General features: G+C 42.9%; 1 protein-coding gene across 5 annotated transcripts in view; it reads right to left on the bottom strand.

Moving 5' to 3' along the window:
* TTC7A (tetratricopeptide repeat domain 7A) overlaps window positions 1-26,284 on the bottom strand; it is a 302,921-nt gene that overhangs the window by 242,354 nt on the left and 34,283 nt on the right. For all 5 annotated transcript variants that reach the window (XM_030557709.1, XM_030557708.1, XM_030557707.1 and 2 more), the window contains 2 exons: window positions 8,934-9,064; window positions 8,380-8,492 (listed from right to left, as the gene is read on the bottom strand). In XM_030557709.1, coding sequence (XP_030413569.1) covers window positions 8,380-8,492; window positions 8,934-9,064 — 244 coding nt within the window. The remainder of the gene's footprint in view (window positions 1-8,379; window positions 8,493-8,933; window positions 9,065-26,284) is intronic.

Raw genomic sequence — 26,284 nt, 5'->3', positions numbered from 1 at the left:
GCTCTAAAGGGAGCTGAGCTGTTGTTACACATGCAGTGACCAGGGAAAGTGTTCCGAAGTCAGCCTGCTTCTTAAAACTGTTTTGTCGTGTAGAGTCCTTCCTTAAGTTGTACATAAACCTTTGAAATCTTGCATCGAGTTTCTTGTTTAATACGAACATACATCTATCACTGTATCCACATTGGACCCAGTGCAGTTACACTTTCAATGTACAAATCACTGGAGTTACTCATGGAGTAAAGTAATGAGAGTCAGGGTAGCAGAATCATGCCCTTAAAATAAAATGTCTTTGAATTTTATAAATGATTCAGCAAAGGAACCTGGACTTACAAATACCCCTAATGACCCAAAAATTCTCTGGCAGCGCTGGTCCAATTCAAACTGGAATCATGAAAAAGACAACATTTGAAAACTTCCCCGTTTAGTTTTGTGTTAAGTTTCAGACCTTGACACCTACACTGGTCAACGACAGGTGGACTTAAATACAACCACCATAAAACAACCACAAAGGAAAAAGCTACTTAGATCTGCTCACAAGTGGGTGTAACAAGAACAACTCAGGACCACATGATTTGTCAATCCCATTCTCCTCTTCCTTTTTTGTTTGAATTGCGTCTGTTTTAAGGGTGAGTCCTGAAAAGATTAATTCATGGCTGTGGCCTGGAGTAATAGACCTCAAACCCTCATCCTGCTTTAGAATCCACTAGCGTGCATCCATGATAAGACCTAGTGAACTCACTGAGACTCTGCATAGGTGCAGGAGTCAGGTCTAGCACATTCTGATGCAGGATCAAGGCCTCAGACTGTAAATGATTTAGGGCAGGAACTGTGCTCATATGTCTTTAAAAGCACCATTCACATATACGGTGCTATATAATAATATTAATAACAAAGAATAATAACAATGCACAGCACTGTACCAAATCTCAGATTGATTTCTATTTGTAACACTTTTTTAAAATCTGTTCAACAGTGGGAATGCTGTCTAAACAGAGGAGAAAGCCAAACAATAAGGCATTGTGAATCAGATCCACTACTGTACTACTAAGCTGTCATTCATTATTTTGTTGAATTTGTGAGAAAACAGATATGACTTTTTCCTTTGAAGAGAGAGCTAGCTATATATTGTAAATGTTGTATTTACTTAGTTAAAACAGAGAGCATAGTCTCAAATCTAGGCAACTGCTTCAGACTACTGCGTCATGCCACAATTTTTCTCTTAAATTCTTAAAAACATGCATCCCATTTCACATTCTGAGGAATGTTCCTGAGATAGAAGAAATGTGTAGTTTACAATAATACTTATACAGAGCCATACTTGAGACAAGCTTCCAGACACCCTAGTTAAAAATTAAAAGCAAAGATCTAAGATGAGAGTTAAAGTGACCTCCTATCATTGGATATTCTTCTCTGACATTTAGCATTATATTATAGGTTTTATAAGAAAGGCTTGGTTGTAGCTAAGTGTTTAAAGAAAGAATTGGGAGATAGATTAATCCAGCTCTCAGTTGGCTAATTCATAGAATCATAGAATATTAGGGTTGGAAGAGATCTCAGGAGGTCATCTAGTCCAACCCCCTGCTCAAAGCAGGACCAATCCCCAGCTAAATCATCCCAGCCAGAGCTTTGTCAAGTCGGGTCTTAAAAACCTCTAAGGATGGAGGTTCCACCACCTCCATAGGTAACCCATTTCAGTGCTTCACCACCCTCCTAGTGAAATAGTGTTTCCTAATATCCAACCTAGACCTTTCCGACTGCAACTTGAGACCATTACTTCTTGTTCTGTCATCTGCCACCACTGAGAACAGCCAAGTCCATCCACTTTGGAACCTCCCTTCAGGTAGTTGAAGGCTGCTATCAACCCCTCCCACTCCACTCTTCTCTTCTGCATGCCTCTCCTTGTAAGTCATGTGCTGCAGCCCCCTAATAATTTTCGATGCCCTCCACTGGACTCTCTCCAATTTGTCCACATCCCTTCTGTAGTGAAGGGACCAAAACTGGATGCAATACTGAAGGTATGGCCTCACCAGTGCCAAACAGAGGAGAATAATCACATCCCTCGATCTGCTGACAATGCTTCTACTAATACAGCTCAATATGCTGTTAGCCTTCTTGGCAACAAGGGCACACTGCTGACTCGTATCCAGCTTCTTGTCCACTGTAATCCCCAGGTCTTTTTCTGCAGAACTGCTGCTCAGCCAGTCAGTCCCCAGCCAGTAGCGGTACAGGACTCCTAAATGCAGGACTCTGCACTTGTCCTTGTTGAACCTCATCAGATTTCTTTTGGCCCAATCCTCCAATTTGTCTAGGTCACTCTGGATCCTATCCCTACCCTCCAGCGTATCTACCTCTCCCCTCAGCTTAGTGTCATCTACAAACTTGCTGAGGGTTCAATCTATCTCATCATCCCGATCATTAATAAAGATGTTGAACAAAACCAGCCCCAGAACCAATCCCTGGGACACTCTGCTTGATATCAACTGCCAACTAGACATCAAGCCGTTGAGCCCGACAGTTTAGCCAGCTTATATTCCATTCATCCATTCCATACTTCTTTAACCTGCTGGCAAGAATACTGTGGGAGACTGTATCAAAAGCTTTGCTAAAGTCAAGATATATCACGTCCACCACTTTTCCCATATCCACAGAGCCAGTTATCTCATCATAGAAGACAATCAGGTTGGTCAGGCACAACGTGCCCTTGGTGAGTCCATGTTGACTGTTCCTGATTACCTTCTCCTCCTCCAAGCGCTTCAAAATGGATTCCTTAAGGACCTGCTCCATGATTTTGCCAGGGATTAAAGTGAGGCTGACCAGTCTATAGTTCCCCGGGTTCTCTTTAAACCCTTTTAAAAATATGGACACTATATTTGCCTTTTTCCAATCGTCTGGAACCTCTCCTGATTGCCTCGAATTTTCAAAGATAATGGCCAATGGCTTTGCAATCACATAAGCCAACTCCCTCAGCACCCTTGGATGCATTAGACCTGCACCCATGGATTTGTGCATGTCCAGCTTTTCTAAATAGTTCTTAACCTATTCTTTCACTACTGAGGGCTGCTCATCTCCTCCCCATACTGTGCTGCCCAGTGCAGCAGTCTCAGAGTTGACCTTGTCTGTGAAGACGAAGGCAAAAGAAGCATTGAGTACTTCAGGTTTTTCCACATCATCTGTTACTAGGTTGCCTCCCCCTTTCAGTAACGGTCCCGAACTTTCCCTGACCACCTTCTTGTTGCTAACATACCTGTAGAAACCCTTCTTGTTACTCTTCACATCCCTTGCTAGCTGCAACTCCAATTGTGCTTTGGCCTTCCTGATTATAGCCCTGCATGCTCAAGCAATATTTTTATAATCCTCCTGAGTCATCTGTCCTAATTTCCACTTCTTGTAAGCTTCCTTTTTGAATTTAAACTGACCAAAGAGTTCACTGTTAAATCAAGCTGGTTGCCTGCCATACTTGGAATTCTTTCTGCACATTGGGATGGTTTGTTCCTGCGCCCTCAATAAAGCTTATTTAAAATACAGCCAGCTCTCCTTCAGTGGTTCTCAAACTTTACCGCACCCAGACCACATCTAGCTTGCACTTCCCTTTCCTGTTTAGCAATATGGGTAGAGCAGAGTGATCAAAATCTGTTTGGAACCTCAAGCTGAGAGCTCTTGGCCCTAATGGATGGTAAAAACTGACTGGTTCCTGGGAACAGGATATTTCCTCCAGGAGAATTCAATGGAAAATATTTCTCCTTTTATATGAAGAAGAAGATAAACGACCCTAAGACCAGCCATATTGGGTCAGACCAAAGGGCTATCTAGCCCAGTATCCTGTCTTCCGACAGTGGCCAATGCCAGGGGCCCCAGAGGGAATGAACAGAGCAGGTAATCATCAAGTGATCCAGCCCCTATTGCCCATTCCCAGCTTCTGGCAAACAGAGGCTAGGGACACCATCCCTGTCCATCTGGCTAATAGCCACTGATGAACCTATCCTCCATGAATTTATCTAGTTCTTTTTTGAGCCCTGTTATAGTCTTGGCCTTTACAAAATCCTCTGGCAAGGAATGCACAACTATGAAAGTTATGACAACTAAAAGAAATGTGTGCAGTGGTTAGTGCCAGAGTTTAACAGTAACTGAAGCTTGTATTCGGCACTGAGCAGTGCCAGAGAGGTATTAAAAGCTATACAATTTGTTGTGACACAAGGCAAAACAGGATGAAAGAACCCTAGTAGGAAGGAGAGTGGGTCATATTCTTACTCGAATGGCTGCTGCGGATGCTGCAGAGAGAACCTTCCACGGGATTGTGAAGAATAAGGAGCACACGTGGAACAGTGTGATTAGGCACTCTGCGAGACAGCCAGGAATAGTGTCAAAAAGAGCAGTTAGCACTATCATATTTTTAGGTAAGCTATTTGAGTCTTAGAATCAGTGCGATCACCCTCTTCCCACTCTCTCTCATTGACTATGTTTATATATTACGCACACAAATGCAGTGTGGTGGCTCCACAATTATCTTGCATTAGCCATCTATAAATGTAAGCATTCAGAAACAAAAACTCTGGAAGGATGGATGACAGCAGAATTGAGAAAAACACAGGTTAATGCTGGAAGAAGCAGTCTGAGAAAGGGGTAGTACCTGCTTCAGTGGGAAAAAGATGCGGGCTGCTCAGCAATAAGGAATATTCTCGATGAGAAGCAGCAGTTTAGCCCACGTCTGTACACTGTCTGTTTCGATTGTGGGTGACATTTTCAAAAGGACCTAAGTGGCATAGGAGCCTAAGTCCCATTTTCAAAAACAATTTAGGCACTTTAGATTTAAGCTCACATCACTTTTAGGGGTTTTCAAAAAATTTTACCCTGAAAGCTTTTCTGGGCAGGCACCTTGGCCAAAGCTTTACAAAGCTTTTTGAGTGCCTCTATTTTTGGATGCCCTTAAAGGAGTCTAATTTTCAGAAAGCACTTAACATCCACTTCTGAAAGTGAGGCCCGTTTAAGAGGTCTTAAATTGGACATCCAAAAATAGAGGCACCCAAAATTACTAGTCACTTTGCAAAATCCTGTCCCTTCTTTTTTTGTGTGTCTGCAAAACACCTCACACACTTCTGGTGCTACATAAATAATATAATAATAATAAATCATTAAGATGAGAATAGGACTCAGGAGAGGTCTCTATGCTCTGTGGAAATATTTATAGTTTTGATAGCAAATCCTGCACATTAGCATAAAGAAACCATTCATGTGTAATGAGCAAAACTAAAAGCCAGTCTTACTATGATCCTTATCTCCATGCACACATTTCCCTAAAAAAGTAAATAATCTTTCTCACTAACATCTGCACAACAGGCTGCTTCTCACACTGAGGCAGCACCTGCCTGGTTGTACTTTGCATCAGCAGAATATCAATGAAGCTTACTGAAATAATACAAGAAAGCTCTTTTGTGAGTCAAAAGCACAGACAACTGCAAGAGATTTGCCTTCTCTGATACAATATTTTAATTAAATGCACACCAAGAGCACAGGGGCTTCCCACAGCTGCAGGTTTTGCTGGTCCCTACAGCTGGCTCTTTAACATCTGAAAGGGAGCATGGAGCTTTGTTTTGTTAGATACATTTCATTGTACATTTTAGGAGAGAGGGCACGCCTGACCATAATCTGGCATGTTGCCAGTGAAAGCAAACGGGGCAGTAGAACAATGTGTATATCCTCAATTCAGCTGTCTAGTTAGACATTAGACAGCTCTGCTAATTAGAATGGAACCCTTGTGATTCCACAGTATGCATGCGCCAGTGGGAAATGACATCCTGCCATATAGGGCTCTTTGGGTGTTTGTCTTTCTGGGCTGATTTCCTAATTCCACCATGCTATATGCAACATACAGAAATTCTTTGAGGCATGCAACATCAGGTGGAGAAACAGGGGGTTGTATTATATATACACATCTGACAAAGCCTCTTCTCTCTTCTTTTTTAATTTATCCCAAGAGTGTGTTAAGAGTTCTACTCATGCCCTCCTGTGGTAAAAAGATGAAATTATTAATACTAGCCATGGGTAAATGAGCTATAGATTCTTATACAATTTTTTTCCCCATTAGTCCTTTAACTTCTTGGCTTTAATTCCTGATTTGCACTGGTGTAAGTGAGAGGGGAATCAGACTTTGTGTGTTTATAACTGTTCTGATACTTGGGTTTTATGGTAAAGATGAATCAATCCTTTTATATAGGAGCAAATGCAGAAGGTGTCTTCCTGCTCTAACAGTAATTCAGCAAATGGACAACATGATTTTTAACTATAAGTGAATTTTGACTTCAGAATGACTTTTAAAAAAGGCAGCCATTAACATTGGTCAAAATTAATACCTAAGGCAACCCAACGGGTACTCTGTACTAACAAGGAATACTTAAGGCTGAATTTAAAATGTCACTGAATAACATGAACATGAGAGTTCCTTATTAAATGATATTTAGTTGACTCCAATAAAGTATGTTCAAAATGTGATTCTGTCTTATGTGCCTGATAGCAAGATCAAGTGTGTAAAGCTTTTGGCCATAAACATTAAACCAATGTTTTTAATCTATTGTAAAAACAGCAACAGGCTAGAACATCAGCATATTTGATGCCCATGAAAGATAACTGAAAAGGAAGTAAACCTTAAGCAGACTGCCAAACAGTATGTCACATCTGAAAGACATGTAACCTCTCATCTCTTATTTGGATATCAAGGAATTATCCCAAACACTTCTAATTCTCTGTCATCTTGGTGTATAAGCAAACTTGTATTGGTTTAACTAATGGTGTGATTTTAGACTGATTTAGTTCAACAGATGCAACTTTGCATGTGGACACTCACAGGCCATGTCTACACTAGCAGCACTTTACTAATCTAATAATAATGGGAAAACTGTACCAGCAAAAAGCTCTGCATTTGGGGCTTCAGCTGGCATGACTCTATCTCCAGAGATCATACCTCTTCACAGCCCTGACCAACACAGCTATGTTGACAGAAGTCTGTAATGTACACTGGGCCTTATTTTGGTTCAAACCTGATTTAAATTGAGATTAGCCTGAATCGGTAACATTTCAGGTGCAACTTCTGGGAGTAGACAGGCCCTTAATCATGACTAAACTTGAAAAAACAACACTGAGAAAATTCAGTTTCAGAGAAACATTTAAAAACTATGCTCATAAACAACAGAGGTAGCTAAAAATGCCATGTATTTTCCACACATACAAAAAAATTGAAAACAAAATGAAAACTTTTTGCTTAGTTCAAATTTTTTGGGTGGAGTTTTCTGAGTCTTTAATGTTTTCCTCCTTTCCTCACCCTCCCAGTTCTTTCCCTTTCACCTCTACAGAGATTTTACAAATGGAAAAACAAAAAAGGGGAGAGGAGGAAGGAACCCCCAAAATGAAAATTTTTCATTTTTGATTTTTAAAAACTGGAAAATACTGACCAAAGTGAAAATTATCCATGAAAATTCAGTCAAAAAAAATATTTTTTTTTGGCAAAAAAAGTCTTGCTGAAAAAATGTTGATCAGGCCTACTACACAGAGCTGTGCAAAATTCAGCAGGAGACCTTAGTCCTAGCTCTTACACATACTTTTTATATGACCTGAGGTAAGTCAGTGCGTGTCTGTGCTGCAGTTTCTTCATCTGTAAAACAGACTTACCAGCCTCAGCAGGGTGTTTGTGAGGATACATCCATTTGTGTTTTAAAGTATGCCCCTCAGTTGAGAGAGGGGTTTATAAATGTCAGGTATTATTATTACTGCATCAACATTTTCCTCAGTTTCAATTTACAGTAGGTTTGTAGCCAACATTGTCTTTTTGAGTATTGGATTCAAATTAACCCCCAAATGGTATCATAGTTACCCTGTAAGAGAGCCCTCATCTGCATGTCTGTTCTCCTCTCACACTCAGTTTTACTGCTGTTTACACCTTAAATGCCTGATTCAAACAAAGTGAAGTCAACGGGAGAATTTCCAATGACTTCATTGGGCTTTAGATCACACCCTAGGGTTGAGATTTTCAAAAACATTCAGTGTCGTCTTTGCTCTGCTCCCACTGAAATCAAAGGTCAAACGCTCATTGACTTCAATGGGAGTAGAATTGGGCCAAAAAAGAGCAGAGATTACGTGCCTGTGTCCAGAGAGCAGTGGTTTGGGCCCACTGTCAGGAGAATGAATGAAAGAACCCTGAAAGGAGAACAGCAGCAAAATCAACACAGCACAGAGATGTAGCTATAATATGCCATAGCAAGAGCTGTCACAGCTCATTCCAGTTAGCTCTCTTACAGAAGCTACAGGACGGGTATGGAGAAATATGTCTAAATCCACTGTGAACGTACCTTCAGCATTACTCATGTGTATTAAATAGCTGCATCGACCTACCCCTTCTTCAAGTGAGACACATATGCACTCTGTAGAGCTGCTTCCAGGAAATAGGGAAGTTCAAAGTCAGAGAAAGTCACATTGCTGCCTTTTATGCTTCTTGAATGTGAGGTCTGGGAGGGAAACAAAAAGTGACATGATTATAGATTCACTGTCCTTATCATCTGCTTGCATGGACTGGGAATCACTTTGCAGTGACTGGAAGGACAAAAAGAAAGTGATGCAGTGCACCATGCTACAACTTATGCACCATACTTACTATAGTTTTGAGATGTTCAATTTTATGAGCTTTCTGATTTTATGAACCCCACAGCCCCCAATTAGTTAGCAAAATAAGGGTCCTACTGTATCAAAACTCTTCTATTGTCTGAAATATTGAGAGGACACATCACCCTTTCAGTAGTGCTCTGACAATCCTTTCAGACTATCAGTATTTGTAATTCTGCCCTCGGATTTGCACAGCTTCCATTGACAAACTCACTGGAAGCCCTGTCCAAAGATAGGACTTAAGCCATGTATAGGTAAGTCACACATAGGGCACGTTCCTTCCTTACCTTCTCAAGTTCCTGCAAGTACACTTGTGCAATGACACATGCTCTCTCAAAACAAGCCATGACCTCCTCTTCCCTTTCGGACAGCCGAGCACGGGAGGCAATCGAATTGGGCGAGCGCTCCAGTGACAGACCTGGAAAATAGCAATATCTTCTTAAACCCAAGTCAATGTACTCAGTTTTCATAGCATAAATATTTACAAGATGACCAGGAAAATCTCCTAAATAATACATAGTTTTGTTTTGTTTACTTGCTTGCTTGCTTCAAATACTTTTGGAAACATGGGTAGAATAAAATATACTACACATTAGGTCTGTCAAGTGATTTAAAAAATTGAGATAAAAAATGAATTGTGATTAATCATGCTGTTAATAATAGAATACCATTTATTTAAATAATTGTGGATGTTTTCTATATTTTAAAATATATTGATTTCAGTTGCAACACAGAATACAAAGTGTACAGTGCTCACTTTCTATTTATTTATTATTACAAATATTTGCACTGTAAAAAACAAAAGAAATAGTATTTTTCAATTTACCTAATACAAGTGCTGTACTGCACTCTCTTTATCTTGAAAGTTGAACTTACAAATGTAGAATTATGTACAAAAAAAAACTACATTAAAAATAAAAATGTAAAACTTTAGACCCCTAAAAGTCCACTCAGTCCTACTTTAGCCAATCACTCAGATAAACAAGTTTAGTTGCAATTTGCAGGAGATAATACTGCCCGCTTATTATTTACGTCACCTGAAAGCAAGAACAAGTGTTCGCATGGCACTATTGTAGCTGGCGTCACAAGATATTTATGTGCCAGATGGGCTAAAGATTCATATGTCCCTTCCTGCTTCAACCGCCATTCCAGAGAACACCATGATGATGATAGGTTCTGCTCGATAACGATCCAAAACAGAGGGGACCGATGAAAGTTCATTTTCATCCTCTGAGTCAGATGCCACCGGCAGAAGGTCGATTTTCTTTTTTGGTGGTTTGGGTTCTATAGTTTCCACATCTGAGTGTTGCTCTTTTAAAACTTCTGAAAGCATGCTCCACAGCTCATCCCTCTCAGATTTTGGAAGGCACTTCAGATTCTTAAACCTTGGGTCCAGTGCTGTAGCTATTTTTAGAAATCTCACATTGGTACTGTGGCACTGCACCCCATATTCTTCATAGAAATATTGTTATATGAATATGGCATTACTAAGACATGTTTTATGCAAGATGGGTCATGTGAGGTATCATTGGAAAGGTTATGATATACTGAATGTGTTTATCCAATATGTATGCATGTATCATTTCTGTATCTGAGGTTAGGAATATTGACTATGTAACAATTATAACTTTGTGTGTATTTGGGGGAACACCCACCAGACAGTAGGCAATCAGCCTCAATGTGCCATTAGGAAGAACAATAAGACTCCAAACTACAAAAACTCTGCAACTTGCCTAAAACAACAATTAGGGTGAAAAATTACATTTTGTAACCTGTTTCTTGAGCGTATTAAATTTAGTTTGCGTTTTGTTTTATTTGTTCAGTGATCTGCTTTGTTCTGTTTGCTATCCCTTATACTCACTAGAAATTTACTTTTTATAGTTAATAAACTTATTTTTTGTTTATTACAAACCTCAGTTTGTGCAATTCATATCGGGGGGGGGCGAAGCTGTGCATATCATCCTCCATATTGAGGGAGGGGATGAATTTTTATGAGCTTGCACTATGAAGGTCTTTCTATACAGCACAAGACAATATTATTTTGGGTTTATACCCCAAAGGAGGTGTGCATGTGAGTGCTGGCCATTCCCCTAGCTACGTCCCCCCACACAGAGCTGATTTCAGTCTGTGTCTGCAACTGGGTGTGGCCTTAACTCTATGTGTTCTGGACAAGGCTTGAGAGCCTAGCACAGCAAGGACAAGGTTAGGGTTGGGGTTATCCAGGCTAGTGGAAAGAGCGGGCTCAGTGAGACCCAGCACATCAGGTGGCACCCCAGGAGGCGGAGGGGTGGGGGGGTGTCATCCTGTCACAGGTACCCTCTTTGCATTTTGTCAATTCTTCTCTGAAAGCGTTCTTAAAATGAACATGTGCTGGGTCGTCATACGAGACTGCTATAACATGATATATATGGCAGAATGCAGGTAAAACAGAATAAGAGACATACAATTCTCCCTCAAGGAGTCCAAACACAAAGATAATTAATGCATTATTTTTTTAGACAAGCATCATCAGCATGGAAGCATGTCCTCTGGAATGGTGGCCGAAGTATGAAGGGTCATATAAATGTTTAGCATATCTGACATGTAAATATCTAGCAACATCAGCTACAAAAGTGTCATGTGAATGCCTGTTCTCACTTTCTGGTGACATTGAAAATAAGAAGCAGGCAGAAGTATCTCCCATAAATCAATACAAACTTGTTGTCTTAACAATTGGCTAACCAAGAAGTAGGACTGAGTGGACTTGTAGGCTCTAAAATTTTATATTGTTTTGTTTTTAAGTGCAGTTATGTAACCAAAAAATCTATATTTGTAAGTTACACTTTCACAGTAAAGAGATTGCACTACAGTACTTGTATGAGGTGAATTGAAAAACACTATTTAATCATTTTTACAGTGCAAATATTTATAATAAAAAATAATATAAAGTGAGCACTGTAAACTTAGTATTCTGTGTCGTAATAGTTCAATATATTTGAAAATGTAGAAAAATATCCAAAAATATTTAATAAATTTCAATTGGTACTATATTGTTTAAGAGTGCGATTAATCGCAATTAATTTTTTCCATCACAATTTTTTTAGTTAATCACATGAGTTAACTGCAATTAATTGACAGCCCTACTATACATCTATAGGTATTTTGTATTCACTACCTTATAGCGGTTTAATACAGAACAATATTATGCATTTCTATAGCACCTTTCATCTCTAACATCACCATTGAGGAAGGGATGAACTAGCCCTATGGCACAGATGGGCAAACTGTGGTTCAGAGAGATTAAGGCCCATATATGCAAAAATGGCCACAGATTTTATAGTAGTGGGTAGTAATAGGGGTTTACTTTGTTGTGTATCTATTAACTAATGTCCCCTTTTGTGTTATGTCTTTTCTGTCAACTGTCCACTTTGTGTTAAAGGAACCTTGTCTAGTCTATTTCACTCTCCAGTCCCTCTTCAAAGGTTGGAGTTCTACAATCACGTTTTTCTATTAATTTTAAATGTCTCTTTCTCCCCTTTTGATTGCTAAATGAAAGTCCTGAACAAACAAAGGAAACTGACTCTATATGTAGAGGAAGCCATGAAACTCATGGTTCTTTTCACAAGAGAACTATCAAATGCACAAGCTAAACTAATTCATAACTATTTTTCTCTGATCCCTCTTGGCTATACTCATCTAAGGAGTTACTTGCAATGGCAGTAGGTTTAAAAAAAAAAATCAGAAAGAAGTGTGATTTCTAAGCTGATGTTCTTTTAAATGCAGAGGGGGCAGTAGGCTTCTTTTAATGGAGTCCAGCATATGGATTCGTGGACAATGTGAAATCATGCAGAGTGGCAGCCCAAAATAAAAAATGAGCATCATCACACACATACACACAAGGACTAGCCTGCCCAATTGTCACTCATTCTCCTCTGCTAGAGAAAAGACTGAGAAACCAGAATCCCAGAGTCTGCTGAAAGAAACCCACCACAACCCATTAACACATACACATCGCGCATACATGCAGTATCTAATGTGGACCCAGAAAACAGCCTGGGGGCTGTCATGTAGACAGGGCCACCTAGAGGATTCCGGGGGCCTGAGGCCATCAGCGGTAGGCGGCTCCGGTGGACCTCCCGCAGGCATGCCTGCGGAGGGTCCGCTGGTCCAGCGGCTCCAGTGGAGCATCCACAGGCACGCCTGCAGGAGGTCCACCAGAGCCGCAGGACCAGCAGACGCTCCGCAGCCATGCCTGCGGGAGGTCCACCAGAGCCGTGGGACCAGCGGACCCTCTGCAGCCATGCCTGCGGGGGGTCCACCAGAGCCGTGGGACCGGCAAGCGGCAGGGGGCCTCCCGTGCGGCGAAATGTCTAGAGCCAGCCCTGTTCGGCGGCGGGGGGCCCTTCCGTTCTGGGACCTGCTGCTGAAGTGCCCCGAAGACCCGAGGCGGAGGCCCCCCGCCGCCGAATTACCACTGAAGCGGGACCCGCTGCCGAAGTGCACTCCGCTCTTCGGCGGTAATTCGGTGGCGGAGGGCCCCCGCCGCGGGTCTTCGCAGCACTTCGGCGGCGGGTCCCTGAACAGAAGGGCCCCCCGCCGCCGAATTACCACCGAAGACCAGGTTGCACTTCGGCGGCAGATCCCGCTTCGGTGGTAATGCGATGGCACCCCCCGCCAGCGAAGACTGGGAGCGGAAGAAGCTCCGGGGCCCGGCCCCGCAAGAGTTTTCTGGGGCCCTCAAGCGAGTGAAGGACCCCGCTCCAGGGGCCCCGAAAAACTCTTGTGGGGGCCCCTGCGGAGCCCGGGGCAAATTGCCCCTCTTGTCCCCCCCTCTGGGCGGCCCTGCATGTAGACAAGATTCAGCCATTTCTACCTCCTGCTCAGAATAGTGAGGCAAGAGGGAGTAAAAACATACAAGTTCACATTACACCCTCTCCCTACTGGCAAATTACCACTCTAAACCTCCACCATGAGGACTGGAGTCAACAATTCTGCTCCTCAGGAACAGCTGAACTTTCTATTACAATGACAAAGCTCATCTGTGCAGGTGAGAGAGCTTTCTCGAGGGCCCATCAGAGACTGTGGAACAAACTCCTGCAGGAACTAAAGACCATCACAAATCTCTCCATCTTTCACTACAAGTGCATGGAGCACCTCTTTGACCTGGTCTCCTCTAACATAAACACAGAGCATCATGTATATAATTATTAAAAAAATAAAAAAGTACCTATTGTGTGATTATTTGAGGAACCCAAGAATGACTTATGAATTTTGGTCAATATTATGAAGTTGTTGCTATGAAAATTGCTGTATCATGAATGTCCCTCGCACTATGAGTATCCATCATTGCTGACAAGTCTTTAAGTATGTACCTCCCAGACTAGGAGCAATGTTGGCTTAGTAGAACTCAATGACCATCTCTTCGGGGTGAAGCACCTCAGGACAATGAGTTTGCTGAGAGAAGATACTTCCTCCTCTTGTCTAGGGGGCTGGGAGAAGGAGTGAAGAGAGTAGAAATTCCCCAAGTGGGATAAAGAGACAGAGCTGTTAGTGGTGGGACATATAAACTAGAGGGACTTGGAGAGACACATACAGGAAGTTTTGGGCAGCAGCGGGAAAGGGATTGACCCACTAGGATTAGATTAGGCAAGCTTGGAGAAGGTTCCATGTTTCAGAACTCAAACTACGTACTGCAACAGAAGGACTCTAGACAGCCCCAGACTACTCTGAGCTCAGACCAAAGAATGCTCTGGAGTGATGAAGAAACTGGGGCAGGGAAATGTGTGTAATTTTTTATTGTTGTCTAGATCTGCACATTTCACATGCTAGTAAAGAAAACACAATAGTGTTTAAAGTCTGGTGCAAAGTTTGGCTCTGTGTTTAGCATTTATACCTCCCCCCTGGCCCCTTGAAGAAGTAAAGCAGAAGGCTCACCTCTTTATGGGGAGGTCTGGGAGATGGCATGTTTAAACTATGGAGGAAGTATGAGGGTTCATTACTGGTTCTAGGGGATGGAGAGTGGGCCTTATGGTGGCAACTCTCAGGAGGGGGGGATAGATAGAAGATTGGCACCAAGAGAGTATGCTCAGAGGCCCTCAGACAGTGGCAGTGCTTGTACTGCATTCAGAGTCCAGAAGTTTAAAACACATGATCCACTAGCTAGCTCCCTTCAGAGCAGTCATGAATGGCAAGATGGGCGCCGCTTGGCTAGGCCTCTGACACAGCACACACAATTTCTCACCCAAGGGGAAAGGGTAAGAGAAAACCATCCTCATGTAACAGATGTTAATCATGCCATTTCAGGTGCTAGTGGAAGACACTCGTAGACTGTGACAATGAAGGTGGTCCAAGAATTTATATAGCATAGAATTACAAGGCCTTGTTTTTCTACCACAGAAAAACAACGGTGGAAGAGAAATCAATTGGTCCTTAAACCAGAGCAAGCAGACTAAAAAGTCACTATACAAGCTGTAGAAGAATAGTTTTTTCCCCCAGAAAAGTCTCCCACCATTGCTGTCACTGATTCAGCTCCACCAGAGGAGCCACAGTGAGAACTCCAGCGCAAACTGTGCACCAGCAGTCACTGGGGCACAAGCACAGGGATGTTTAGACCTCCTCTGGGCAGAGGTAGGGCGTGATAGGTTGGACCTCCCCTTCTGGGATGCCACTTGATGTACTGGGATTTCATTGAGCCTGCCTGCTCTACTAGCCTGGGCTCCCTCTCCCTGTTTTGCTGAACTAGGCTCTCCGGCCTCTGGCAGCACACACACGGGTAAGGACACACCAGCTGTAGAATCACACAGAGTCTGCAAACAGCTCTCTATAAGAAGACTCAACTAGGAAATTGCCCAGTACTCAATGTGCAGCTCTCCTCTGGAAAGTACATCCAAAATATTGTGTTGCGCTGTGGAGAAATCAATACAACATAACCTCATAAATTCGCCCCCTCCCTCCATGTGGAGGAAGATATGCACAGCTTCTTGCCCCTCTTCCCCAGTTATAAATTGCACAAACCGGGTTTAATAATAAACAAAAACCAGTTTATCAACTACAAAAGGTAGATTTTAAGTGATTATATTGGACAGCAAATAGAACAAAGCAGATTACCAAGCAAATAAAACAAAACACGCAAACTAAACTTAAGATCTTAAAGAGACTGGTGGCAGCGCTTTAGCATGGCTGTGTAGTTGCAGCACCAGCGCTGGAAGAGCTATAAAAAAAAACCCACCTCCATGAGGGGAACAGCTCCCAGCGCTGGTGCACTGTCTACGCTGCCACTGTGCAATGCTGAAACTTACAGCACTCGGGGGGGGGGGGTGTTTTTTCACACCCAAGTGAGAAAGTTGCAGCGCTGTAAAGTGCCAGTGTAGACAAGATCTTAGTCTGGACTCAGCCCCTGCCTTTCCCTCAGCTCAGTTCCTTTGTCTCTTCAGGTACTTTCAGCAGTCTTTCTCTTCAGCAGGAAGGCAATGGAGCAGAGTCCTGTTTGCTTTAATCTCCAGCCTTAAATAAGATTTATATAAAAGGGAATCTTTTGTTTCCCAGTCTTGACCGTCCCCTCCTTTTACTGGAAAATTGCTAGAAGTCCAAGATAGTGTTTAGTACCAGGTGACAGGACCACCTGACCTAGTAGTATCACAGCTAAGTCCCAAGATACCTCTCAGGAAGGAGAGAGATTAGTATCTTCAGATCTTATTGTTTCTTCCTAATGGCTCAACAAGGCTGATGGCCTGTCATCTGGTGGGTGTCTCCCCAAATACACACACACACACATTTATAATTGTTACATAGTCAATATTCCTAACTTTAGATACAGAAATGATACATGCATACAAAATGGATAACAAACGTTCAGTAAATCATAACCTTTCTCATAATATCTTAAAAGAACCATCTAATGTTCATAAGAACATTAGAATGGCCATACTGGGTCAGACCAAAGGTCCCTCCAGTCCAGTATCCTGTCTGCCGACAGTGGCCAATGCCAGGTGCCCTAGAGGGAGTGAACCAAACCTATCTTGCATAAAATATATCTCAGTTATGCCATATACATATCATTAGCATATTTCCATAAAGCATATGGGGTGTAATGTCACATAGGAGACACACTGTTTAAACCGCAGCAGCCACTGAGCCCTCTCTATGCCAAACCCCATCCTGCCGCTATCACTGGTGGAGGTGAACTTTGGGCACTTCAGATATTTTTAGTTCGGGTCAACCTAAAAAACTAAAATGATACTGAAATCACATCCAGAGTCTGTGCCGATTAGTTTGTTGTTGTCTTTCTGGATTTGTCCTCACCATGGAAAAATGTGTGGTTCTCACAGGGAGAGAGATATCTCATTGAAAAATACTAGTGAGGACAAAGCAGAGTAGTTTTATTTCAGTGCAGCTGATCAAGGTAAATACTAGACTCCTCCACCTCAAAGTGTTTACCTCATCTGATTACACTGAGATTACCGGGTGCCTTGTCTCCACGTGTATTTTACAACAAAATACCTGACTGAAGTCAGTGCTCTCATTTCAAAACACCCTCCAAACAACACCTTTTTCCTAGCAAAGACACAATCTATTTCCTTCAGAATAGGGTTTAAAAAAAACAGGGAATCTCACAACCCAGCAGATTCTCATTTTATATCAGAGGACAGGGCTGACTTTATGGCTAGTGGCTCACTACACACCTTTTCTGGTGTTCCTTCTCATCCTCCAGATTAAAAATAGGGCTTCCATCCATTTCCTTTCTCTCCTCTATGGATCACTCTCTCCTTCCCTAGATCCCTCTCTAATCTCACACTCCTCAGTTCATTCTTCCCCCTGGCTAAGGCAGGAAATTAACATAATCCCGCTTCTGCAGTGAGTGCATGCTCTAGAGGGAGAGGTTTCTGAAGTACTGGGGATGAGAGAGTATCACCTGACCTGATAAATTCTTCCTGCAGTGGAATTACAGGACTCTCACTCATGGAAGCTCCCTCAAATAATATACCCCAGGTAGATGCCCATCCAACCTACACCTCGACCCATCCCAGCTGTGCGCATGGACTACAAAGTAGAAAGACTGCCTAGACATGTGAGCCCAGATACTAAGCAACACCAGCTAAGGAGGAGGGTGAGCAAAGATGGTATTTTATTTCAGTTTCCTCTCTTTGTGCTAACTAGTCAATAGCACAGTGGTTCTCCTCAAAGCCTGAGCATCTTGGAAAATACACACATACACAAAAGCTCTGTCCAGCCACTCACTAACACTCGTACCAACATCTCCTGTCACACTCACACTGGTGGCCAAAAGGCAATGCTTCAGTGGCCATGGTAGATAGGAAACAATGGGATTATGGATGCAGCAAATGAAGTTAAATGTCAGCATACCAATTCCTATCCTTCACACACCAATCAACTCACAATTAACACAACTCCTAAAACCCTGGAACCAAGGTGTGCCAGAACTGTCTATCAATCCAATAATGGCGCTAAGGAACACTGAAGTGCACAGAGCATGAAGCCTGGATGTTTCGGCATAATGGCTGTGTTGAACAGAATTAAAAGGAATTCAGTGTGATGGGCAGCACCTCACAGCTGATCAAGATGGAACACTTTCAGTTTTGCACACTGTGCTCCCCATTCCTGAAACAAGTTACACTATAACTCTACATCGAGGGCAAAGAGCTGCAGATGTCACACTGTGCCAGTAAATTTGGGTATACAATGTCTCTGCTTAGAAGAAGGTGTTTCCAGTGTACGCTCTGCAGCCCAACTTATAAACTTGGCTTGGGGAAATCAGTGAACATTAAACAAGAGTGTTTTTGAGACTTGTTCTTTATGTCAATTTTTATTAGTCTTTATACATAAATATACAAAAGTCAGCAGAATACTATTTAGCACTTTATATTAAAACTCTACAAAACTAACTAATCCTCTTTAGAGGAACATTAGAATTACCAACATTTTACAGATGGGGAAAACTGACAGAAAGGTCTCAAAATGATTCAGCTTCAGAGTTAAAATTAGAACCCAGGAGTTCAGCACCAAAATTAATCTGCTAGATCATACTGTCTCTGAAAATAAACTGCCTGATCCTCAGCAAGATAAATCAAAGATTGAGATTAGTTCTAGTTCTGTCTGGAACAAATCGTTCAGAATTCCGGCAAAAAATAACCCATACACTCTAGGCCAGGAGTCGGCAACCTGCAGCACATGAGCTGATTTACTGTGGCAGGCTGCTGCCGGCCTGGGGTCCCGGCTGCCGGCCCCACTGAGCCCACTGCCAGCCTGGATGGACGGAACGCCGGGCTGGCAGCGGGCTGAGTGGGGCCAGTGGCTAGGACCCCAGACGGGCAGTGGGCTGAGCAGCTCAGCCCGCTGCTAGCCTGGGGTCCCGGCTGCCTGCCCCACTAAGCCCGCTGCCAGTCTGGGGTTCCATCCACCAGCCCCTGTAAATGTAAAATGTATTACTGGCATGTGAAACCTTACAGCAAATAAATGAAGACTTGGCACACCACTTCTGAAAGGTTGCTGACCCCTGCTCTAAGCAATGTTTATCATCAGTCTTGACACTCCTTTTCCAAGCAGCTGAGTACAGTGCTTTTGGCACTAAATGGAACAGAATGGAAAAAGAGACACATTTGGTGTCCATAACTTATGAACATTCACTGCAACATCCATTCATATTTAGCATGCCTCTTCTGCAAACAAAGAAGCAGCTTATTCAAGCAGAGTTTCTCCACCAAAACACTCCCAAAGCACTGGTTATTTGGGTCATTCATAAAGCTTACTGGAACATTTTGAAAGCATAAGATTATTTTTCTGGAGGAGTTCACAAGAGTTTCATCTGTTATTTCTGGACCAACAGTCTTTTATAATCCTATGGTACTTTTTAATTTGATGGTCTCAAAGGTGAGGAGGTGAGTGGAGTTTAAAGCTTCAAACAACCCCTTGAAGTTGTTATTTCTCCTAAAAGGAGAGATGTAGCTAAGAGATTAAGTGACTTGCCCGAGGCTGCAGAGTTAATCAGGACCACTGGCTCCCAGTCTTGCACGCTTGACCCACTTGGCCATCCTTTTTCTAACAGGCTTGATTAGTTATTTTCACTGTTATTGCTCTTCTTGAACCCTGTAATGGACATTCTTATCTGCTCAGATTCCCAATTGTTGTCAGAGGAGCAGGTGACAGCAACGGCTAGGTCAGCTTTTTATCAACTCCCTGCATGGGCAATAGACTGCAACCATTTCTTCAGGAGGTAATTATCATCCATGCCTTTGTCAACACTAGATTAGATACTGCAATACAGGCAAGTCTCATCTTATGTGGGGGTTCCGTTCTGCGCTTAGAGCATAAAGCGAAAACCACGTATAGTGAAACACTCATTGAGTTGAATGGTGGGCGGAATCGCCCGCACTACAGATGCAGTTTTTATATTGTTATTTTTCTTTTTTCCCCCTGTTTTTGCCAACTGCGCAAAGCTGAATTCGTGCATGTTAAATGCACCTAAGATGTGACTTGCCTGTACACTCTCTATGGGGCTACGTATTCATTCCATCTGGAAAATGATGTGCACAATTCAGCAGCCTGCTTATTAAATGAAGTTTCTTTTCATGGACATATTAAACCAGTGGTCTAGGACCTGCCCTGGCTGATTATAGGTTTCTGGGTAGATTTTAAAGTGCTGATTTTAATCTATAAACTCCTAAATGGCCTTAGTCTATAAGGACTCTTTCTGTGGCATACTGCCATAGTTGAAAAGTCAGGAAGACACCACAGGTAGAGTCCACCAGCGTGCAGTCACCTAGCCACACCAGAAATGGGAAGGGGTGGTTTGCCCTCAGAGCCAAAAGCCTTTGGAACTTGCTTCCTTCTGGATCACAACAACAATTAACCTACCAGACACACCACAAGGACCATGTCTTCTCATTGGCCTATAGGTGGTTGAGAGAGGTTGAAGAGTGACTGGAGAGGGGTCAGGATCGGTGGTGATTTTTTAGCAGGGATTATCAAACCGGTGTTCATGTAGCACTGCTGGTGTAGCACTGTGTTTGGGGAATTGCTGGGGCCCATTTAATTTGTGGTTTATAAATTTGTCAAGAGAGTCCTGAACTTGGGACAGATGGTCCATTGTTTACTGTAGTGTGAAATTTGCATCAATTATGCTTTTCTATATACTTCTACATTTATTATTTTAATGAAAATATGCAAAATGCAGACTTTTGGCTCAGACAAGACAGCAAAGATATTGTACGTGATTACACTGAAATACATGCTTGTATGCATATTGCTTCCTTTGACTATTCACTAACATAGGAATTGCCACCTTGGATCAAACCACAACCCCTTGTTTGGTTGGAAAACTATACCTGAGATTACAATTCCAGTAGCCAGCAAGACTTCAACTTCACACATTGCAAGGAAGCTCAAAGCACACTACACTACTAGGAAAGAGTCTTCTTTGCCTCACATCTTTCTGCACTTTGATGACATTGCTATGTGCTGTTAACCCTCAATAGAAACACAGGAGAGAAAGTCATTCTTAGTATAAACGAACATATCCAATTAAATAAGAAGAATAAACCCACACAAAAGGAGCACATGGGGCAGGGACAGAGCAAGTTTTGAGTGCACAGGGAATGCAAGGGTTTGGCTAAGTGACTGTTAAGGGTGACCTGCAAAAGGACTGTAGAAGAATTGGCCTTGTAAACATTTTTTGCTCTTTATAGTGTATAAAAGAAGGCTTAAAAGATGGAGTTTTTCCTATTTTTTAAAAAAACTGAGAAAGGTCAATCATGTCAAATCTGGTCTCCCCAGGTTTTGCTGGTGGTCATTGCGGGGGTGTTGTTGGAAGCAGGGGGGGTCAGTAGATGCAAACTGTGACCCTTCAGACCTCAGCTGAACGGGGAAAGGTGTTGAATCTAGGAGCTCATTCACACTTAATAAGCATTGCCACTTTAACTAGGATGGAGGCTGGCAGAACTGATTAAGAGAGCTTTAAATTAGGAATTTGGGGGGATAGTTGGGAGATGTCCAAGTAATCTCCACACACAATTTTAACACAGAGAGGGAAGAAAACTAAGTAAGAAAGGATATAACCATGGGTAGGAGAATGGACATAAGGAGGAAGGGTAGTGCAGATACCAGTCTAATAGGTGATACTGGCAATAGAATGTCTGTGCCTAATCGGGTAAAGAATGTGAGCGAAGCCAAACAGCAAAAATTAAATTTTTGTACGCCAACGTGAGGAGCTTAGATAACAAAATGAAGGAACTACAGTTACAGGTGCAGGAAGTGAAACCAGATATTAGAGGGATAACAGAAACATGGTGGAATAGTAGTCATGACTGGAGTACAGGTATTGAAGGCTATGTGTTGTTTAGGAAAGATAGAAATAAAGGCAAATGTGGTGGAGTAGCATTGTATATCAATGATGAGATAGACTGTAAAGAAATAAGAAGTGATGGAATCAATAACACGAGTCTGTCTGGGCAAAAATCACATTGGAGAAGAAAGCTACTAGAGCCTCCACTGGGATAGTGCTTGGGGTGTACTACAGACCACCAGGATCTGATTTGGATATGGATAGAGACCTCTTTAATTTTTTAATGAAGTAAATACTAATGGGAATTTTGTATAGATACAGATATAGACTGGAGGACAAGAGCTAGTAATAATAATAGGGCTCAGATTTTCCTGGATGCGATAGCTGATGGACTCCTTCACCAAGTAGTTGCTGAATCAACAAGAGGCGATGCCATCTTAGATTTGGTTTTGGTAAGTAGGGAGGACCTCATAGAAGAAATGGTTGTAGGGGACAACCTTGGTTCGAGTGATCATGAGCTAATTCAGTTCAAACTAAATGGAAGGATAAACAAAAATAGATCTGTGACTAAGGTTTTTGATTTCTTTTGATACTAAACTGAGTGCTTATGTTCTTCCATTCCATCTTCCCTTTTAACGCAAATCTTATGCTGTTCTGCTCTTAGCCCTGTGCCCTACATAATTCCCATGACTCAATTTCAGGGTAACTAGTTTAGATAATACCAAAACACTTCTTGTGAGCATTATAAAAATCTAAACCATACTTACATACAGCACAAGGAACTCAGTCATGTCAATCACAGGTTGTTAGTATTTTCTTAATAAGAATTTAGTGCTGATCTTAGGAAATTAAACATTTGCATGTATTCAAACAAGATGCAATGGATCTGACAAGACAGACCTTCTCCCCACATTTTTTTTTAGGCAGCTTTGATGCAGGAGTAGGAGGGCGGAAATTTGATAGCTTAAGTCATAACAGTATCCTGTCAGCCTTCCATAACAACATACCCTCATTTGGACTCGTTTAAAAAAAGGGGGAGGGATTTTTGCAAACAGTTTTGCAAAATCCACACTCATCCCCCCCTTCTCTCCCTTCATAGAAAACTTGATGGAAAATTTAATCAGAATTTCAACATTTGAAAATTTCAGCTGGTTAAAAAATGTATTTTTCAAAATACTGATGCAAAAAAAGGCTTTTTTGTTGAAATTTTAAAAACTCAACTAACATTTTTTAATAGTTCTACTGACAGCCTTTTAGGGGACACAGATAGACTGGTTTGGGAAACTTCTCAAATATTTGGCTGAAACAGACTTTCACTAGATCGTAACAGCCACAGAGAAGAAAGAGCAACTAGATCACAAAATCCTCTTCCCACCCTCTTATAAATACAAGACTTAGGACCTCAAGTGGACAACACACCAGACGATGAACTTCTACGCTTGATCTTCTCCAGAATAGCAAGAAGCAGAAATTCTTCAGAGTCAAGTTGTAACTATCTTCCTTTCCCTACAGTGTTACATACATAAGGCCGGAAGATCTATTTTGTTACACTGACCTAACTCAGTTGAAGGCAACAGTATAAAACCAGTTTAAGTAGGAAATCAAGCACCCACTGAATTACGTGGCAAGGAAAATCCAACCTTCCATTCATGCTTTAATTACACCACGGTAAATCCTTCCTGCCTCTGTGGATAGCAGCCTTGATGTGGTGAAGCGACTTGAGTGTTCCCACGATCATGAGAGTGATGCTGTCAGGAGTCTTGCACAGAGGAGAAGAAGGGTGGGTCATGGAATGGACATAAGTATCAAATCTTGAAGAACAACAGTTACGAAAGGTGAGTAACGGTTTTTTTCTTCTTCGAGTGCTTGCTCAAGTCCATTCCATTATAGATGACTCCCAAGCAGTACCTTCAGAGGTGGGTAGGGGGTCATGGACGTGTCGACTGCAACACAGCTCTGCCAAATCCAGCATCATCCCAGGCTTGCTGGGTGATGGCGTAATATGTAATGAAGGCGTGTACCGACAACCACATCATGGCCCCACAGATATCCTGGATGGGGTCATGGACCAGAAAAGCAGCCAATAATGCCTGAGCCCTCATGGAGCGCATAGTTACTATTGGTGGAGGCACCACCCATGCCAATTCATAACAGGTATGGACGCAGGTCATGATCAAGGACAAAATCCTGTGAGCCGACACTGGGAAGTCCTTCATTCTGTCAGCCTCTGCAATAAAAAATTGAGTTGATCTGTACACTCAAGGTAGAAAGTCAGGGCACGCTTGATGTCTAGGGTGAATAGACACCTTTCCTCACTGGACACGTGGGGCTTCAGACAGAAATATGGGAGGAAGATGTCCTGGTTGACATGGAAGTGAGACACCACCTTTGGCAGGAAGGCAGGATGGGGACACAGCTGGACTTTATCCTTGTAAAACACAGTGCATGGGAGCTTCGATGTAAAACGTTTAATCTCAGAGACTCACCTCGCTGAGGTAATAGCTACAATGAATGCGACCTTTCATGACAGGTGTGAGAGAGAACAAGAGGCTAGAAGCTTGAAAGGAGGACCAGTGAGCCTGGAGAGGACCAGGTTGAGATCCCACTGGGGAACCAGATCCCAGACCAGAGGAAACAGCCTCTTGAGGCCCTTCAGGAACCTGATCATTATCTCATGTGAGAATACCGATCTACCCTGGACATGAGGGTGGAAGACTGCTATGGCCACCAAGTGCACCTTGATTGCCCAGTGCTTTAAATGCCCAGTGCTTTAAATGCCGGAGGTAATCCAGCATGGACTGCAGAGATGCACTGATCGAGAGATATTCCACTCCGATGACCAGCAAGAGAAGTGCTTCCACTTTGAGAGGTAGGTAGCCATAGTGGAGTATTTTCTGCTTTCCAAAAGAGCCTGTTGGACCTGACTGAAGCAGGCCTGCTCCTCAGAGTTCAGCCACTCAGCATCCACACTGTAAGGTGAAGAGAAGCAAGGTTCGAGTGCAGCAGCCACTCGTGATCCTGAGAGAGCATGTCCAGGCGATTGGGAAGAGCCCACGGAGCTGCTACTGCCAAGTCTATGAGCGTTCCGAACCAATGCTGGCAAGGCCAGACCGGGGAGATCATAATGACTCGCACTTTGTCCTTCTTGATCTTGAAAAGGACCCTGTTGATCAGTGGGACTGGTGGGAAGGCATACATCAGAGTGCCTGACCACACCAGCTGAGGTCAGACGTGGCCGACACCAGAGATACTGTGGACCGTGAAGTCGCAACAGAACACCTTCCATCACTGGATCTGGGTTGGACCACCATTGGAGGGAGGTGAGTACCCAAGGAGGGATTGTGAGGAGCCTGTCTGGGGAACAGACCAACAATAGCTACGTCTGAAGAGAACTCACCCTCAGTCTTGTGTGCTGGACGACACAGGTACACGCAGCCATGTGACCTAGGAGTCTGAGTCTGTGGTAAGTGGGTGTGCAGGGATTTGGGCCATCAGATCTGACATTGCCCTGAACCTGGCTTATGGTAAAAATGCTCTGGCTTGGGTGGAGTTGAAGACAGCTCCTATGAACTCTATCCTCTGAACAGGGACCAATGTCGATTTTTGTTCATTTATCAACAGGCCCAGAGCTTGACAAGTGGCTTGCAACACCTTGACACTGCACTGCACCTGTCCTTTAGAGCAGCCCTTTTGGGAGCCAGTTGTCGAGGCAAGGAAAGATCTGGATTCCCTGATGCCTGAGGCAGGCTATGACTACTGCCACGCACTTCATAAGCATTCTTGGCACAGTTGCTAGGCCAAACAGGAGCACCGTGAATTGGTAGTATATCTGAGCAGCCACACTGTAGAAATCTTCTGTGGCTGGGAAATACCTAATTATGAAAGTAAGCGTCCTTCAGATCCAGTGCAGCATACTAGTCTCCAGGAACCAAGGAGGGAATGATGGAGGCCAGGGAGACTGTGCAGAACGTCAACTTCTTGAGGTATTTGTTGAGGTCTCGCAGGTCTAGGATGGGGCATAGAACCCCTTTGGCCTTTGAAATGAGAAAATACCGGGAGTAAAATCCTTTCCATCTTTGTTCCGCAGGAACTTCCTCTATGTCCCCCAGCTGCAGGAGAGTTTGCACCTCCTGGGTAAGCAATTGCTCATGAGAAGGGTCACTGAGGAGGGATAGAGGAATTGGAAGGTATATCCCACTGCCACCATACTGAGGACCCAACAGTCTATAGTTATGGCGGTCCAAATGGGGAGGTAGGAAAATAAAAGGTGAGGCAGATCCTGATTGCAGGCTGGGAGATGAGCCCTCAAGCGTCCCCTCAAAATGATTGCCTGTTATTAAGAGGGGCACAGCTCGAGCCTGA

This window comes from Gopherus evgoodei, chromosome 3, assembly GCF_007399415.2.
Source record: "Gopherus evgoodei ecotype Sinaloan lineage chromosome 3, rGopEvg1_v1.p, whole genome shotgun sequence".
NCBI lineage: Eukaryota > Metazoa > Chordata > Testudines > Testudinidae > Gopherus > Gopherus evgoodei.
This window is presented reverse-complemented; position numbering and strand designations above follow the sequence as displayed.